Below are 16991 nucleotides of genomic sequence, written 5' to 3'. Positions count from 1 at the left end.
CCAAAGTGAACAGGTCACTGGCTCCACCTCCGAAGACATATGGGCTCTGTAGGGGAGCCAGACAAGAAGTAGATGATGGGCAAGGTCTAAGCAGAATCCACAAGGATGAACTGAGGCTTCTCGCTGAGGAGAGGGAAGGTGGGAAGAAACAGGAAGGTGAAAGCAGAACAGCAAGCCCAAGGGCCAAAGAACTAAGTGTGGGCAGATCTGGAAGGGTCTTCTGAAAAGTGTGCAGGCAATGAGAAGCTACAATAGGGCTTGAAGAAAGGAGATGATAAGGCCAAGGCTGTGCTGGTGCAGAGAAGAGAAAGATTCAAGTGTAGACTGAGCTGGAGGCAGAGAGGGAAACTGGCAGACTCCAGCTAAGGAGGTGGCAGTGAATATGGAGAAGCAGGAGGGCTACAGAAGAAAGCAAGTGGGAAGGAATGGGAAGATCTGGCCTGGAGCCAGAGCTCTCCAATCACTGGCTAGGAGACTCTGAGCAATTAATAGTGACTTAATCCCAACCTACTTTGCATGGTTGTCGGAGGATTAAATGGGATAATTTAGAAGGAAAAAAGCACCCTGTGAACCTACCAGCACCACAGGAATACAGTGGTGTGTTCACTTACATACACGCACATAAACAGGCACTGCTGCATCTAGGGACGCCTCATGCCAGGAGATTTCAAATTACTTTCACAGGCACATAAATTTTCCGTGGTGCACTTAACTTGTCCAATAGCTCAGCTTCCTTTTCTATAATATAAGAGAGTTGAATTAGATGCTCTCTGGGCTCCTTCCAGCTTGAAGTGCTGGAGTTTTGTTGCCTTATTCATGTTGTATCCCAACCACCATGGTAATAATTATTTGTCAAATGAAAAATTATTTATAGAAGATTCATCAATAAAAGGAAAAACAGGTTTAACAAATGAGTATGAATGCTGAACGATTATACTGATATTTCTTTTAGCCTCCAGTGCCTTAGAGCAGCTAGAAATAAAAACTTAAAATTGTGGAATTGTAACCTATACCAAATTCTGAGATCTGTTCTACAACTAATTGTTCGATGTATTTTGAAATGTATTGCTTTTATGCATCTATGTTATTTAAAGAGAAGGAGGAGTATAACAGAGAAGATAGGATTTAACAAATGAGTATGACTGCTGAATCATTATATTGATATTTCTGTTGTTCTCCAGTGTCTTGGAAAAGCTAGAAGAAAAAACAAAAAATTGTGGAACTGTAACCCATACCAAACTTTAAAATCTGTTCTATAACTACTTGTTAAAATGTACTTGGAAATTTATTGCTTTTTTTGTATATACATTATATTTCACAATAAAAAAGCTAAAAAAATAATTATAAAAGGAAAAAAACTAATTTAGTGAGTGACTGACCCTGAAAACTGAGATAACATGAAAAATGTGTGTTCTTTAAATGCATTCAAGGGTCACATTAACATGCTCCAAAGTCACAACAATAAAAATTCAAAGGCATTTTCACCAAAAAAAAAAGAGATTCTTATGTATAAAATCTGTGATCCTAAAGGTAATATGTAATTTAAATTATCATTAGCCTAGGTATATACCCAAGAGAAACTAAAAGATATATCTACATAAAGACTTGTCAAAGAATATTCATAGAGGCTTTACTTGTAATAGCCAAAAACTAGAAGAAAAAAGAAATGTCCATCAACAGACAAATGGGTAAACAGTCTGTAATATATCTATAAAATGGAATACTACGCAACTGAAAAGGGTCCTAGATTGTAAGCTCTTTCAGCAGTCACATATATTCTGGAGTTTTAACTGTTATTTCTAAACTCTGAGATGCTGAGCTGTTTGTATATAACCTGGTCATTCCCAGAAATGTCGGGTATTTATGTGACACCTGAAGCTATGAAAGTCAGCATTATCTCAAACAGAAACTGTTTAGAAAGTTGAAAAAGTGATCAGATTTTAACTAAAGATATGAATGAAGCTGATATGGATAGAATACAGGGTAAATGATGATATATCCATATTTTAAAACTTTAACTTCTGTGTGAGACCAAAGGGAGAGATATTTATTTGGTGCAAAAGTTATATTTTGGGTAGCGCATTACATAATTTAACTTGTATGGTCAGTTTAGTTGAATACCATAATAAGCATATGGAATTTTGAATAGCGCATGAGATCTTTCTTGTTTGTACAGGTCAGTGTAACCCCCCAATATGTCCCACAGAAATTTGGGCACAGAATAAAAAAGTATTTACAAAGTCCCCTTGGGGGACTGGGGAGAAAAGTTTCCCAATTGGGGTATTCCTGATATTCTTGCAAGCAGTGGGGAAAACAAAATCAACAGGTTGAGTCCTTGATCTTGGGGTTCATCCCATGAAACTTATTCCTACAAAGGAGAAACTAAGCCTACTTATACTTATGCCTAAGAATCACCCCAGAGAGCCTCTTTTGTTGCTCAGATGTGGCCTTTCCTAAGCCAACTCAGCAGGTGAACTCACTGCCCTCCCCGCCCTCCATATGGGACTTGACTCCCAGGAGTATAAATTTCCTCAGTAATGTGGGACAGAACTCCCAGGATGAGCTGAGACCCAGCATCATGGGATTGAGAAAGCCTTCTTGACCAAAAGGGGGAAGTGAGAAATGAGATAAAGTTTCAGTTCCTGAGAGATTTCAGAGTTGAGAGGTTATTCTTTTACATTATATAGCTATCCCTTTTTAGTTTATTGTATATTGGAGTGGCAAGAGGGAAGTACCTGAACCTGATGAGCTCTGTTCCAGTAGGCTTGATTCTTGAAGATGACTGTATAATGATATAGCTTTTACAATATGGCTGTGTGACTATGAAAACCTTGTGGCCAATGCTTCTTTCATCCAGGATATGGACAGATAAGTAAAAAAAATAAGGATAAAAAATAAGTAATGGGGGGATAAAAAATCAGGTAGATTGAAATACTGGTGGTCAATGAGAGGGAGTGGTAAGGGGTTATGGGATATATGAGTTTTTTCTTTTTTCTTTCTTTTTCTGGAGTGATGCAACTGTTCTAAAAATGATCACAGCAATGAATACACAACTATGTGATGGAAAAATTTAAAAAGGACCAGAACTTTGATACAGCACATGCAATAACATGGATGATTCTCAAAATCATTATCATGAAAGACAAAATGGGAGAAAAAATTGCAAGTCATCAGTCAGAATATATGAAGTACTCCTACAACTCAATATAAAAATATAAACAACCAGGCAGTGCAAGGATAGCTCCGTGGTAGAGTTCTTGCCTGTCATGCAGAAAACCTGGGGTTTGATTCCTGGAGCCTGCCTATGCAAAAAAAAAAAAAATTTTAATGGAAAAAGGACTCTCCAAAGAAGATATGCAAATGTCCAATAAGAACATAAAACGATGCTCAACATCATGAGTCTTTAGGGAAAAGCAAATGAAAACCACAATGAGCTCCCACTTCATACCTACTGGAAACAGACATAATTTAAAATAATAATAATAATAACAGGAAATAAGTATTAAGAGGATGTGAAAAAGTGGAACATCCATTCATTGCTGGTGGGATTATAAAATGGTACAGCCACTGTGGAAAACAGTTTGGAGGTTCCTCAGAAAGTTAAACATAGAATTACCATATGACCCACCAATTCCAACCCTAACAATATACCCCCAAAAACTGAAAACTGATATTCAGACAAAAACTAGCACTATTCACAATAGCCAAAAGTTGAAACAACCCAAATATCCATCAATGGATGAATGGATACACAAAAGGTGGTATATCCACACAATGGAATATTTTTCAGTTCTAAAAAGGTATGGAGTTCTAATACATACTATAACACAATGACCCTTGAAAACATCATGCTAAATGAAAGGCACCAGACACAAAAGGCCTATATCAAGAATAGGTAAATCCATAAAGACAAAAGGAGATTAGAGATTGCCAGGTGCTGGGAGATAGGAGTGAATGGGAAGGATTGCTTAACGGGTATAGGGTTTCCTTTTAGGGTGATGAAAATGTTCTGGAAACTAGATAGTGGTGAAATGGTTAAAGTAGTGAATTTTATGTCATGTGTATTTCACCCAATTTAAAAATATAGTATTTTTTTAAAAATCATTATGCTGAGTGAAAGAAACGAGGCAAAAAAGAATAGATGTGATTCCATTTAAAAGAAATTCTAGAAAATGCTAACTAATCTACAGTGACGGAAAGCAGTTCAGTAGTTGCCTGAGGGCAGGGGGCTAAGGGGATGAGCAAGTAATGAATTATAAGAGGAATGAAGAAACTTTAGGGAGTGATAAAAATTAGAATTATCTTGGTTGTGATGGTTTGATGAATGCCTATTAAATAATATTATTTATATATGGGCAGTTTAGCGTACTTCAACTATACCTCTGCACTTTTTTTTTTTTTGGCATGGGCAAGCTCCGGGAATTGAACCCGGGTCTCCAGCTCAGCAGGCGAGAATTCTTCCCACTGAACCACTGTTGCACTGCCCATGTACATTTTTTAAAAGACAAAAAAAAATTTTTTTTAATTAATTATCATTGAAACTCTTCTTAAAGTGACTGGATTTGTATTTGAAATGCATTGAGGAACTTATCATTTGAAGGATCTTCTGTGTAATCTCTTTTGCAGGTTAAAAGCAAACAACCCTTCCCTGATTTACTGATTCTAGTAAGTCTGGTTTTTGCAAAGCATACCTTCTTAAAGCAAAAGAACACCTGCAACAGTGCCTGCAAAGACAGTTCAAGAAGTATGTCTGGCAGACTCACCAAGCTTGATGTAGCCATGTTTCAAGACAGGAATTCTTGCTATTAATAGGAGCCGGGACACTTTAATCATTGCTGAATTGCTTCAAAAAGGCTGGTGGGACTTGGCAGGTACTCACTTTGCAAATCAAACTATCATATCTGTTATTATTCTAGCACATGCTGAGAGGATTATAAGTGTTTATATACTCTCTGTAAGCATCAAATTCAGGTCTTGACTAACATGCATAACAAGCAGAATAAGAGTGAATCAAATGACAGAGTCAGATTTGCTCATGGAATTTAAATTTCACTTTAGACCAAAAGGCATATATAAAACTATAAAAAAAAGAAGAAAAAAAAAGAAACAGAAAAAAATATTTTTAATTGGACTGCTTAATTTGTCTCAAAATGAATGTGATGCTTATTCCAGTCATCTGTTCTATAATATTTTCTTTGTAAATGATGGATTTCTATAAAGCATTTTAATGAGTCAGATATTTACAGAAAGATAATGTGATTACTTGAATTTACATAATATTCTCCCATCCCAGCCCCACCCAACAAAGAGCTCCAATTCTTTCATATATTATTTTTTCCTAGCTTTGCAGAGTCCTTGCGAGGTTGTGACTTGGTTTTCTCATTTGTAAAATGAGAAACTAACAGCACTTACCTCAAAGTATGATTAGACTAAATGAGCTAATACACATAAAGTATTTAGTAGTTGGCACACAGAAAGCACTTGATAAATGTTAGCTGTTATTCATTTTATTACTATTGTTTCCTTTTACAAATGAGAACACTGAGGCTCAAAACTGAATGATGGCAAAACTGAATTAGAACATACAGCATGCCTGCTCCTGATTCTTTTCACTTCTATACACCACTTTCCCCACCCATACATACTTTGCATATGAAAATAAAAGTACCAAACTGGAACAGGCAAAAATAGCTGTGTAACTTAAATCTAAAAAGCATGAACAAACTGGTAGTCACAGACTGGCTCCAGGGCTCACCCAGTGTAGGCTCTAGGACAAGTCATCAGTCATTTTTAAAGTCTGTTTCATATGGTGATTTTGAAAAGGGAGACAAAAAAAGCCAACACAGCTTTAAGAGGATGCCTAAAAAATTGTATGAGCTAGTAAAAATTGCATTAGTATCCACTTACTGCCATTAGCATTAAAGGGGATTTATATTCACTCAGAATAGACATTAAAAAGCACTGTAACCCATGACAGCAAGCCTCCTGTAGGGGGTAAGTGGGAAGTATCTGGCCCACTAGTTAAACTCCTATTAAAGACTACCGAAAATTTCAGAGGCTCCAGGTACTATCTATGGCCCAGTGGAATGCAAACATATTTGCAAGACTATTTGATTTCAACTATACATCCAAACAAATTCATTCTAAAGTGATATTTATCTTTCCAGTTCCACATATTTCATTTAAAATGCTTTCTTTAGAGGTTAAATTAAAAGCTAAAACCATTGGATGGAAGTTTGTTGGGAAACAGGAAACTGAGAGGGTCCCATAGTATCTGCCCCATAGATAAGTTACTAATCACAAAGATAAAAATGTACCTTTTCGGTGGAGAGATCTGGTGGTCCCCACATTAACAAAGGGATGAAACTTAGCATCATCAGAGGAGGGACAACCAGCATTACACCGTGAAGAAAGTGGAACACACATCACCCATGATATATCCTTGCCAAAATGCTTAGCCTGGATCTGGTCATGAGGAATCACTATTCACATCCAGACCACGGTTCATTCTGTAAGACAGCTAGCCTGGAGTCTTCAGTCACCAGAAACAGAAAGAGTCAGTATCTTTATTAGTAAAAGACACAAAAGAGACATAAATATCTTTATGAACCCAGATCAAGGGGTGTGAAAAAACGGCTGTATGAGACATTTTGAGGGCAAAGGGAAAAAATTAAAAATGTCACATTTGTTAGAAAAAAAAACTGAATCAGGTTGATTTTCTTAGATATGATAACAGCGTTATAGTTATGCCACTTAAGAGAGCACATACATGCAAGAATGAGCAAGAACACAAATGTGGCCTCTTTCCTCCCACATCCCCGAAAAGAAGCAAAGACTACTTTTTTTAAAACAGTCAAAATTATATCCTTGGTTGAGACAAATGTGAGACAGAGTGGATGAGGGACGGGATGGCAGAAATAATGAGAGGCATTACAACAATCCCAACATGGATACAAAGGGATGGAGAATAAGAAGTAGAGTGTGTTTTGCTTCCTATAAATAAGAACATCAATTATCCTTTTGCTTAAAAGGTCTATCTTTACACCACAGCCCAAAGGGAGTCAAGAGGATGTCTCTGGTATGAAGGGAAAGTGGGGTATTAGGCTTTTCCCTATTAAGGATCTAAAAAAAGTAACCTTGAACCAAGTTATCCAGAGAACAGTGATACTGGGCTTCTGTTTGGAAGAAAGGAACAGGGCATGAGATGCTCCAGGCCACGATCTACAGGCAGAAAGACCCATGGAGTGGCATCAACTACACATTAGGGTGATTTTCTCAAACCCCTTGGGAGATGTGAACAGACCAGAGTCAGTAAATCAGTGGTTACTATAAGGACAGCCTCCATTTCTGTCCCCTCTATTTCCAGGCAGACAAAAGGGAAGCACAGTACAAAGCGTAAGGGACAGGAAGATGGGATTCTCATCCCAGCTGGACCACTACTTGTTGTGTGACTCAACACAATTCACTTGACTTCTTTAATACTCACTTGCCTCCCCTAGAAGAAAACAGGAGGGCTGGGCTAAAGGGTCTCTCAGACACCTCCCAGGTCTAAACTCCAAGACACTAAATGGGCAGCTCAGTCTTAAAGATAACTATTCTTTTTTTTTTTTTTTAACATGGGCAGGCACCAGGAATCGAACCCGGGTCCTCGGGCATGGCAGGCAAGCACTCTTACCTGCTGAGCCACCGTGGCTCACCCAAGATAACTATTCTTATTTCTGTTTTTAAAAATGGATATAGTTTTGTTTTCTCTGATTATAAAAGTAATAGAGGCTCAATGAAAAAGAAAAGGAAATAAGAAAAAAGAAAAGACCAATTATTATAATTGCACCATCCAGAGTCAGAACCACTATTAACATCTTTATATTTGTTCTTTAAATATTTTTCCAGGCTTGCAGGCATGCACGCGCGCTCACACACACACACATTGTAAAAAAAAAAAAGACAGAGATTGTGAAAACCTTGTGTCTGATGCTCCTTTTATCTACCTTATCAACAGATGCATAAAACATGGAATAAATAATAGAACAAACATTAAAATAAACTTAGATTGAAATACTAGTGATCAATGGAAGGGAGGGGTAAGGGGTATGGTATGTACGACTTTTTTTCTGTTGTCTTTTTTTTTTTTTTTTTTTAAGAGAGAGGGAGGAAAGGAAGGAAAGACAGAGAAGGAAGGAAGGATGGAAGGAAGGAAGGGAAACATTTTCTTGTTTTATTATATTTTGTTTGTTTGTTTGTTTTTTACATGGGCTGGGGCCGGGAATCGAACCGGGGTCCTCCGGCACGGCAGGCAAGCACTCTTGCCCGCTGAGCCACCGCGGCCCGCCCCTTCTGTTGTCTTTTTATTTTTTTTTCTGAATTGATGCAAATGTTCTAAGAAATGATCATGATGATGAATATGCAACTATGTGACGGTACTGTGAATTACTGATTATATATGTAGAATGGAATGATCATATGTTTTTTAAAAAAAACTAAGACAGAAATCCCTCTATATATGCTGCCTATAATTTTTAAAATAAATTTCTTTTAAAAAATGAGGTCCCTGTACACATTTTATCTGTGACTTTTTTAGCTTAGAAAAATGTATGGTCTCCAATGCATACCAGTAAATACAAGATAGCAACATTTTCATGACTACATGGTAGATCACATTATATATGCACATGATTTATTTTCCCAACTGAGAGACACTTAGGTGGTTTCCAGTTTTTGCTCTTCTAGGCAATGCTGTATGAATATCCTTATGCTTATCCTCATTGTGTACGTTACCTAGATCCTATAAATCAAGATGTAATCACAACCTATCTCCCTTTTCATGAAGAAGGATATTTTTTCCCCAAATATCAAATAAAATCTCTGCACCTCCAGCCCTTCGGGGACGCTGTCATCCAGGAGGGAAGACGATTGGCCCTGGGCGCCCGGGTCCTACAAGGTTACGGAAAGAACATTTGGTCTCCCAAATTCATCAAGGTCACACCAAAACCTGAGGCGCAGCTTTTGGACAACAGCTATCTCTTCAGGGAGGCAAGGAGCTTTAGCGGGGAAAAGCTGTGCTGGGTGGGGAGCACCAGAAGGTACGTCTGGCGCCCACACGTTGGAACTGACTGTGGGTCACGTTTTACCGAGTCCCGCACAAAGATTAGATTCGCCCGCCTATAAAAACAATAATGTCACCAAGCACATTCCCGCCTGCACTTGTTTAAAACAATCCAAAGCAAAAGTACGAAAATTATTGGATCTGTCTCCTAAATTGAAAGCATTACTTTTTTTTTTTTTTTTGCAAACTCAACTATTCACATTAATATCCCAAAATAATTATTTTGTGGGGGGAGGGCTGCATGGTACGGGAATCCAATCCAGGCCTTCCGCAAGAAAGGCGAGCATTCTACCACTGAACCACCTGTGTGCCCCTTTATTCCAAGATAATTATTTTTATACAAAAAATGTCCTAGTGATTAAAAGACAGGATAAAATGTCCCCCTTTTTACTGACATTAGCATCTACTTTTCTGACTTAAATTATTATGTCCTGATTCAAATATTCTTTTTGCAAATGCTTGTGAGTGCACTTACGCTCTTATTGTGGTGATGGTTATTTTCACAGGAGATCAATTTTATAAGCATATGCTTATGCCCATGTCTAAAATTTTACTGATGTGGGATACACTCCCCATCTAATGAGGAAGAAGGAGGACATTCTATATTGATGATCCCTTGATATATTCCTGGAGATTCACAAAATTCTTTTCTTGGAAGGAACTGCCATCCATCACCCCCAATCCCTGGAGAGGACAGATTAGGAAAGTTAATTGGCTTTACCAGGTCACCCACTGCCTGTCCAGGCTTTTTCTCCTCTGATCCTCCAATAACTAATTTAGAGCAAAGATGCTTATTTTATACTTGACAACATCAGGCAGAGCCTAAATCGTTCTATTCAATAATTAATTCAAAACAGACCCAAAGAAGAAGCCAAGTAAAATTAATACCTCCTTAAACTATTTATTACATTGTCTACTCTTTCAGCATCATGACCCCTGAAATCTGGTCTAAGGGTAGGTCTAAAAAGAGCCAAAAACCTATTTGGGAATGAATCTAGAGACAAGTTACAAAACTGAAGAGAATTTGCAATGTCCAAGACAACAGCATGTGGAGGTTTCCAGGTCTGGGCCAGAGAGGAAAGTGATGGTTGAGAATGGATGCGACGTATGATGGAGAAAAAGCAGGTGCAAAGGAAAGGCAGAAGCAAAGGCCCTCGGACAGCCTAAAAGCAATACTAACATGAAAGAAGGGAAATGTGGCGTGAAAACCATCTTCATGGGGTGATAACCCACCTCAAACACAGACATGACCCCCAGCCCTTTGTTTCTGAACACATGGGAAGATTTATTTGGCAAACTGAGCTACAAGTTGTTAACACATCCTCATGCAAGTTGCTTAGCTGCTCCCTTTTTGCTCATAAAGTACATTAGCATCAATATGTGTCATCTCCCCTATAGATCTGCGGTCAACAAATTAGAAAAATTGCCTTGTAAATCATCAGGGGACTTACTTACAAAACCCACCAAAAGTTGTAGGAAAGAGGATGATCCATTATCTTGGTTATAACTTCTACCGCTGTAAAGACTTTATCATATTAAATGGATAAATGTATCATATCCAAAACACACAAGCAAAATAGTTTGCGTAGCGGACTCCTTCCCTTCCACCCTCGCCTCAAACAGCTGGCAGCGATGGCTTGTCCCTACACTTGCTATCTGTGAACATGGGGGACTGAAACTTCGCACAGCTCCTTCGTGTAGTGGGAATTTAACCAGTGACCACCCATTGAGCTCACCACCAACAGTCCCTTGGTGGTAATGGAAACCAAAATCACATTCCTGATTCTAAAATGTGCCGTCTTAATGAAAATAAGGCTTTTCCAGTCTTCTCACTGGTGGGAACAAATAATACTGAGTTTCCAAGGAAACACATATATCACCCAGATCCAGCCAGATTCATTAATCAAAAGGGGACCTGCCATGTGCTCCTTTCTATAAACTACTAATTACCGTCTTTGCCCTGACCCTGGAATACAGATCACCTGCAAAACTTTTCAACACAACTACCAGTCACTCACGCCAGCTTTGGATCCAAGCAACTTTCCCTATTAAAATACACAAAATAATATCAGTTAGACCATTCCAAACAAGAAAACCGTGGTGTCAGGAAATAAAAATCAGATTACATGGGATTTTGTGGCACAGAAGACTCCTTCAAGCTTTGGTTTGGCGGGGGGACCAAGGGAGCTAAGCCCCGACTCTGAATTCTTCTTTGCTTTCCATGTTTGTTTCAGTTCATTTTAATTTCTATCCCTTGACTAAACCCCAGGTCCATACATTTCGCGTATTCTCGTTTTTCAAAACTGTTGATTTAGCGCTATTGGTTTGTTTCCTTCAGGACTAGCTGCTGTGGGAAGGGAACAAATATTAGTTTAAACTGGAGTCAAGAAACCACGACCATCAGAAAAATAAATCAGAGGAAGACAAAGAAACTGAATAATGTAGGATTGCACTGAAAGTCAATCCCGACTGGGGTTTATTCCCCCCTGGTGACTATAAGAATAGACAAAGAGATCTTAATAGATCAGAATTCACAGTCCAACAGACAGATTCAGGCTTTTTAAATTATGAATTTGATAAACTACTAAGGAGACAGTAATAGAATAAGTTGATAGAATAAAAAAGGAAATAAAATGTTTCTTCTTCTATCCCCCTACATAGCACTGGCATTAAAACAACCCTGCGTGCACCGTATGTATAGCCATTTACCACGACTAATGGGAATAATGTACTGCATTTCATAATACTGATCTCTCTGGCAACTTGAGAAAAACTCGTAACTGGATAGCTACACTTGCCACCTAAAAATAATTATCACTAACAAACCCTCAAGGAAAATTTCCTTTTTAAAAAAAATACTCTTAAGAGGCTTTTGACAGAAGCAAAGACATTTCCCTGTTCTCAGAAAGGAATCTGCCCTCTCTCTTTCCTTGTTTTGGGCAGGAATCCTATCAGATTCTTTGCCCTTGCTGAATGATTATCTTATGTGCAGTTTAAAATGATTTTTTAAATTTTCAAAATTCCTTCTGCAAGTGTTTCCTTGTTACATCCAAAAAAAAAAGGAGGGGGGCGGACTCAAACTGATGACCAAATATGAGTGCGAGGTAATATCCTTTTTGAAAAATTCTTATTTCCTACCCCTGATTCTAGATACAATTATTAGCACACCCAACAACATCACACACAACTTGCCTGCCTATCACTCCCTAAGAATTACACGTCAGTCCTGCCAAATGCAGGATGTATGTAAAGTTATCTAATCAGAGTTATTATTTGTAACAGTTTCCATAATGAGTCAGGAGAGCACTTTGTTCTGAAAACAGATACAGGGAACCTGTCTAAGAGTATGCAGAACATTATAAACTTTAGAAACCAAATCTGGGCTCATGTTTTCATAAACCACATACATGTAACATGCAGGGAACACTAGCTATCAAATGTGAAAACCAAGTAGTTTTTTCTATTTTTATCATTGGTTTTATATTCATTGCTTATAAAAATAATCTAAAAAAGGAAAAAATATTAAGTCAATCTGATATCATGCACTAGCCAGAAATATTTTGCTGTAAATCAATTAATTTAGGAAAATCACCTATGCATTTATTTTACTTGTGCTTCTTTGGGTAATTTTTGCCTTGATACTGATATATTTTGCAATCCCACCTGACAAATGACTTCATTTCGCACAGAACTGAATAGCTCTGTTTTCATTCTGATGAGCATTTTAAAACACACAAACCAAAAATTTTAATCTCTGATGGTCATCAAGGTTAATAAATAAATTCTAGTAAATCAAGAATTCCATTTGATTTTAAAGCACAGAATTAAAACATAAAAATAATCTTGGAAATAAATCCTTGTAAGACATTCACCGACACACACTAGCCACTTTCTTTTCACTTCTGCTAGTATAGAAAAAATATATATACTAAGTCCTCAAATTATTCTGATTTCGCAAACTCATCCCAAATCTTCTCCTAAGTTATCAGTCATATTTCTTGTTGTCCAAATGGCTTAAACAATGTTTTAAATACTATGCAATCATACCTCCACATTGGCCAAAGAAGATAATTCATGTTTGAAACAAAGCACTAACAAGATATTAGTTATATATGTCTATAACACGGCTGACAACCCTTACAGGTAATGCTAATATTGAGCAGGGGTTGGAACACACTAGAACTGAAAGGGTGAGGAAAATTCTTAGCTGAAGCAAAGACTGAAACAGTAAGAAAACCTGATTAGAACAAAAGTAGTCCACAGAAATTAACTACAGATACAATCTTCAGAAGCAATGATTCTGGCTTCTAGAAAACAAACACTATAATCAGTCTCATTAAGTGGAGTAACCTTCTTTCATGGGTTTATTAACCACTTAAAAGTAGTCTAAAGCTACTCCAAAGATCAAATATTGTAACATCTGAACAGAAATCAGTTTTTAAGATGAGCATTACTATTGTTTTACAAGTCATTAGATTTAACCAAAATGAAAGCTATTACTACTGAAAATCAGCAGATTCAGACAAGAAGCAAAAATATTCTTCTAATCCTTAAAATCAATGCAACATGCCAAAGAGAGATGCCTCCATCATTTTGAAGGTGATTAAAACTTCTCCTCTTGTGAATTACATTATGACCTAACTAAAAAAAAAAAAAAAAAATCTAGGGGAAAAAATGTAAGTACCCTAATATGTGTTCCACTAGAGGAGCGTTTCACCCAAAGCCCTAGTTCACAAAATCCCCCCAAACCAAGAGGCAGACTCATTTTGCTGCCGTAGCGAGCCCAGGCGATTTTCCAGCCACATTTTTCCAAAGATGGCTGAGGCAAACAGCACCTCATAACTACATAAAAATGTTTGCTCAGCTTAAATCATGCAAACATAGCTTTGAAATAACCTGCTCAGATTTCATGGCATTAAAGACAGACCTGCAAAGCATTTGCCATTTCATGTCTGGGTTTCGGTGGAATTTCGGTGAGTACCGAGGGGAGCGCAAACCCCAAATCATCCTTATTTAGAAAGACCCTGAAACATAAGCACACAAACATCAAATCTCATGGGAGCATTCACCAGATTTTGAACTGACCCCTGGACACCCACCTGTTACCGATGCAAAGTAAGGACAAGCCAGAGGCATTGTCTTGAGGTCGCCATCCTGGGCTGCACACAGAAGGGGCCATCTTTGAAAAGCTCTGTCTTGGCTTTTAAAATAAGATATTCCAAAGGTGGAATTTTCAAAATGGGAGATGAATTTATTGGGTAAATTATTTATTATATGAGGTAATTAAAATACACTTTTTTTTGTTTGTTTTTTGTTTTTTTTAAAACACACTTTAAATGCTTCATTTTTCACAAAATGGCATTTATTTTCAGTCTGGCAACATTTCATAATCAGATACCCATCTATAAGGATTTTTCTGGGTACATAAAATTCCTAGCTATCTTCCAATTAAAAATAAAAGATGGGAAAAGCAGTGTGATCACATTACTAAGACAATTTCAATAAATTTACTTATGCAGACTAATTTCAAGTCACAAGTCGCTGACTCATTAAGCAGCACATCAGATAATTCCCAATTACTAATTGGTCAAATCGTCATTTTAGTAAGTGAAATTTAGATTTTAAAATCTTTTTCTCTGCTGGTTTATATTTATATGAAAGATGAAAGAGAAATGTTTAAAATGATGTGCATAACCTGTATGTAAATCTTAGTTGAAATAATTTTCAAATAAAATAGGAACAGGATAATAGTATGAAATATTTTCATTTTCAAACAGTTGAAAACTGTTGGTAGTTGAAAGTTATATAAAATATCCAAAGAAAAAAAAGTTGTCATAAATGGGGTTTTATTATTCTCCATATTCTTTTTAGACCAAAAGAAGGGAACCATTTTGTTCTGAAATGTAATACCAGCGGTCTTTGATGTCAAACGTGAATTTTCACTATTCTTTCGTACATAAATTACATACATAATTATGTAATTTATGTAAATTTAAGTAAATTACACAAATATTTACTTCCATTGACACCCCATCACTGGCTATTTCTCTCAGCACATTTTAATAAATTTATGTAACCCAAAATATTAATGCAGCAGCACTGGAAAGCCTCTCCTCTGTTCCTAAGATGAATTTTACTGCACTTGTATTTCTCCAGTTTCACCGGTTTCTCTGAAGCACTCACGGTTCAAACTTTCTTTCCTACATTTCTTAAACTAGTTTTAAAAGGACTTCATTACAGGCCGAATAAACCCTCAGGAAAATAAAGATCCTTCAAATAAACCAACATTCTAGGCCTTAAACTGTCAAGCAAAATTTCGAAAGAACGAACAAAATAAAAGCATTACCGATTTACTTTTACGTCTCCCAAATGGGCTGAAATGCTTCTCAAGACCAGTGGACACCCCCAACGTACTCTCGCATTGGTAAGGCCGGCTCTGAAAATTCACTTTCAAAGTTGCACGGTTCATCCCCGTCAAAAGATGGTAACGTGAACAGAAAACGGTGGCGTCGCTGGGAACGCCTCGCAAGGGCCTTCTTGAAAAATGTCTACACTTTCAGGGCAACGCAAAACACGTCGTCTACAAACCTTCACCTGCCTTTACACCCCAATATCTCTGGTTGACTTCAGGGGCACAAGGGTGGTTCTGTTCGTGGCGGCATTTTCCTTACACACTCTCATGCGCGCGCGCGCGCGCACACAACACACACACACACACACACACACACAGTTCTCCATACATCCCAGTGGCCTCTTGGGACCAGAAAGATGAAATAACATTCTCTCGCCACTTGCCTCCAATTTGAGCTATTTTAGTCCATAATTTCTAGCAACATGCCTGAAGAGAAGAGAAATGGGAGAAAGAAATAATACTTTCCCCCAGATAACCTGGTTCCCCTCTCCCCAACTTCACAAACAGCCAGAATGACACACACGGCCCAGAGAGAGGGCAAGCAAACTTCAAACACAAGAAGGCCGAGCGAAGTTAGCAGGGACCTGAGATGAACTTACAGAAACCGGCTCCTGGAGCGTACCCCCACGCGCACCCCCGGGTCCCCGCTCCCCTCTCTCTCTCTTACTTTTGGATGATCTGGGGTAGTCCGGCTTGGGGTGGGGGCGGCGGCGGCGGCGGCGGCTGCATCCCTCGCGGCCCGGAAGGCGCCGGGGGCGCCGGAGCTCCGGACACGCCGGGCACGCTGCGGGCATCTCTGTCCGGTTGCTCGGGGCCGCTGGGGTCCGCGTCCTGGCTCATGGCTGTGGCCAGCACCATGCGGGCCGACACCGGCCCAGGTTCGCGGCGAGAGAGCGCGCGCAACGGGCGGCCCTGAGATACCAGCACTCACTGGCCGGGGTCCCCGCTCCCAGTCCCCTTGTCCTTCTTGGTGGCGCGGGGTGGAGACGCGAGGGGCGGGGAGGAGGCAGTCTCGGCGGCGCCGCCTCCTCCTCCTCCCGCCGTTCCAGCCTGCCGAGCCTGGCCTCGCGGGGGTGTGGGCCAGGGGGCGTCTCCCGACCGGCCTGAGTGGGTTAACCGCCGAGAGCTGCTAGGCGCCGGAACGGCCCGGGATCCTCTGCCCACCAGCCACCGACGCGCCGAGCCGGGAGGGAGCGCGGCGTGCGCCACCCGGCACCGCGCGCCTACGGGGTCCCGGGCCGGGCGCTCCGCTGCGCAGAGCGACCGCGTGAGGCGGCGCGACGCACGCCAGCCGGGCGGCCTCCTAGCTGTCCCCGGGGAAGACGCGCGCGGCCGTGAGCCGCTCCTGCCCAGCCGGCCGGCCGGAGCGCACCCCGGACGTCCGCGCGCCTCAGGAGCGAAGTGCACGGGGGCTGGCGCCTCCCGGCTGCTGGAGCCAGGCCAGTGCCGCTCACGGCTGGAAGGCCAGGACCCCTC

The 16991-nt window shown here is 39.6% G+C and overlaps 1 protein-coding gene across 1 annotated transcript in view; it reads right to left on the bottom strand.

The window, feature by feature from the left end:
- RBM20 (RNA binding motif protein 20) overlaps positions 1-16373 on the bottom strand; it is a 204995-nt gene extending 188622 nt beyond the window's left edge. The window contains exon 1 of the mRNA XM_077126006.1: positions 16183-16373. Coding sequence (XP_076982121.1) covers positions 16183-16373 — 191 coding nt within the window. The remainder of the gene's footprint in view (positions 1-16182) is intronic.
- Between the last annotated feature and the right edge of the window lie 618 nt (positions 16374-16991).

Source organism: Tamandua tetradactyla, chromosome 13 (assembly GCF_023851605.1).
Source record: "Tamandua tetradactyla isolate mTamTet1 chromosome 13, mTamTet1.pri, whole genome shotgun sequence".
Taxonomy (NCBI): domain Eukaryota; kingdom Metazoa; phylum Chordata; class Mammalia; order Pilosa; family Myrmecophagidae; genus Tamandua; species Tamandua tetradactyla.
Note: the sequence above shows the minus strand (reverse complement) of the source record. Positions and strands in the feature narration are given on the sequence as shown.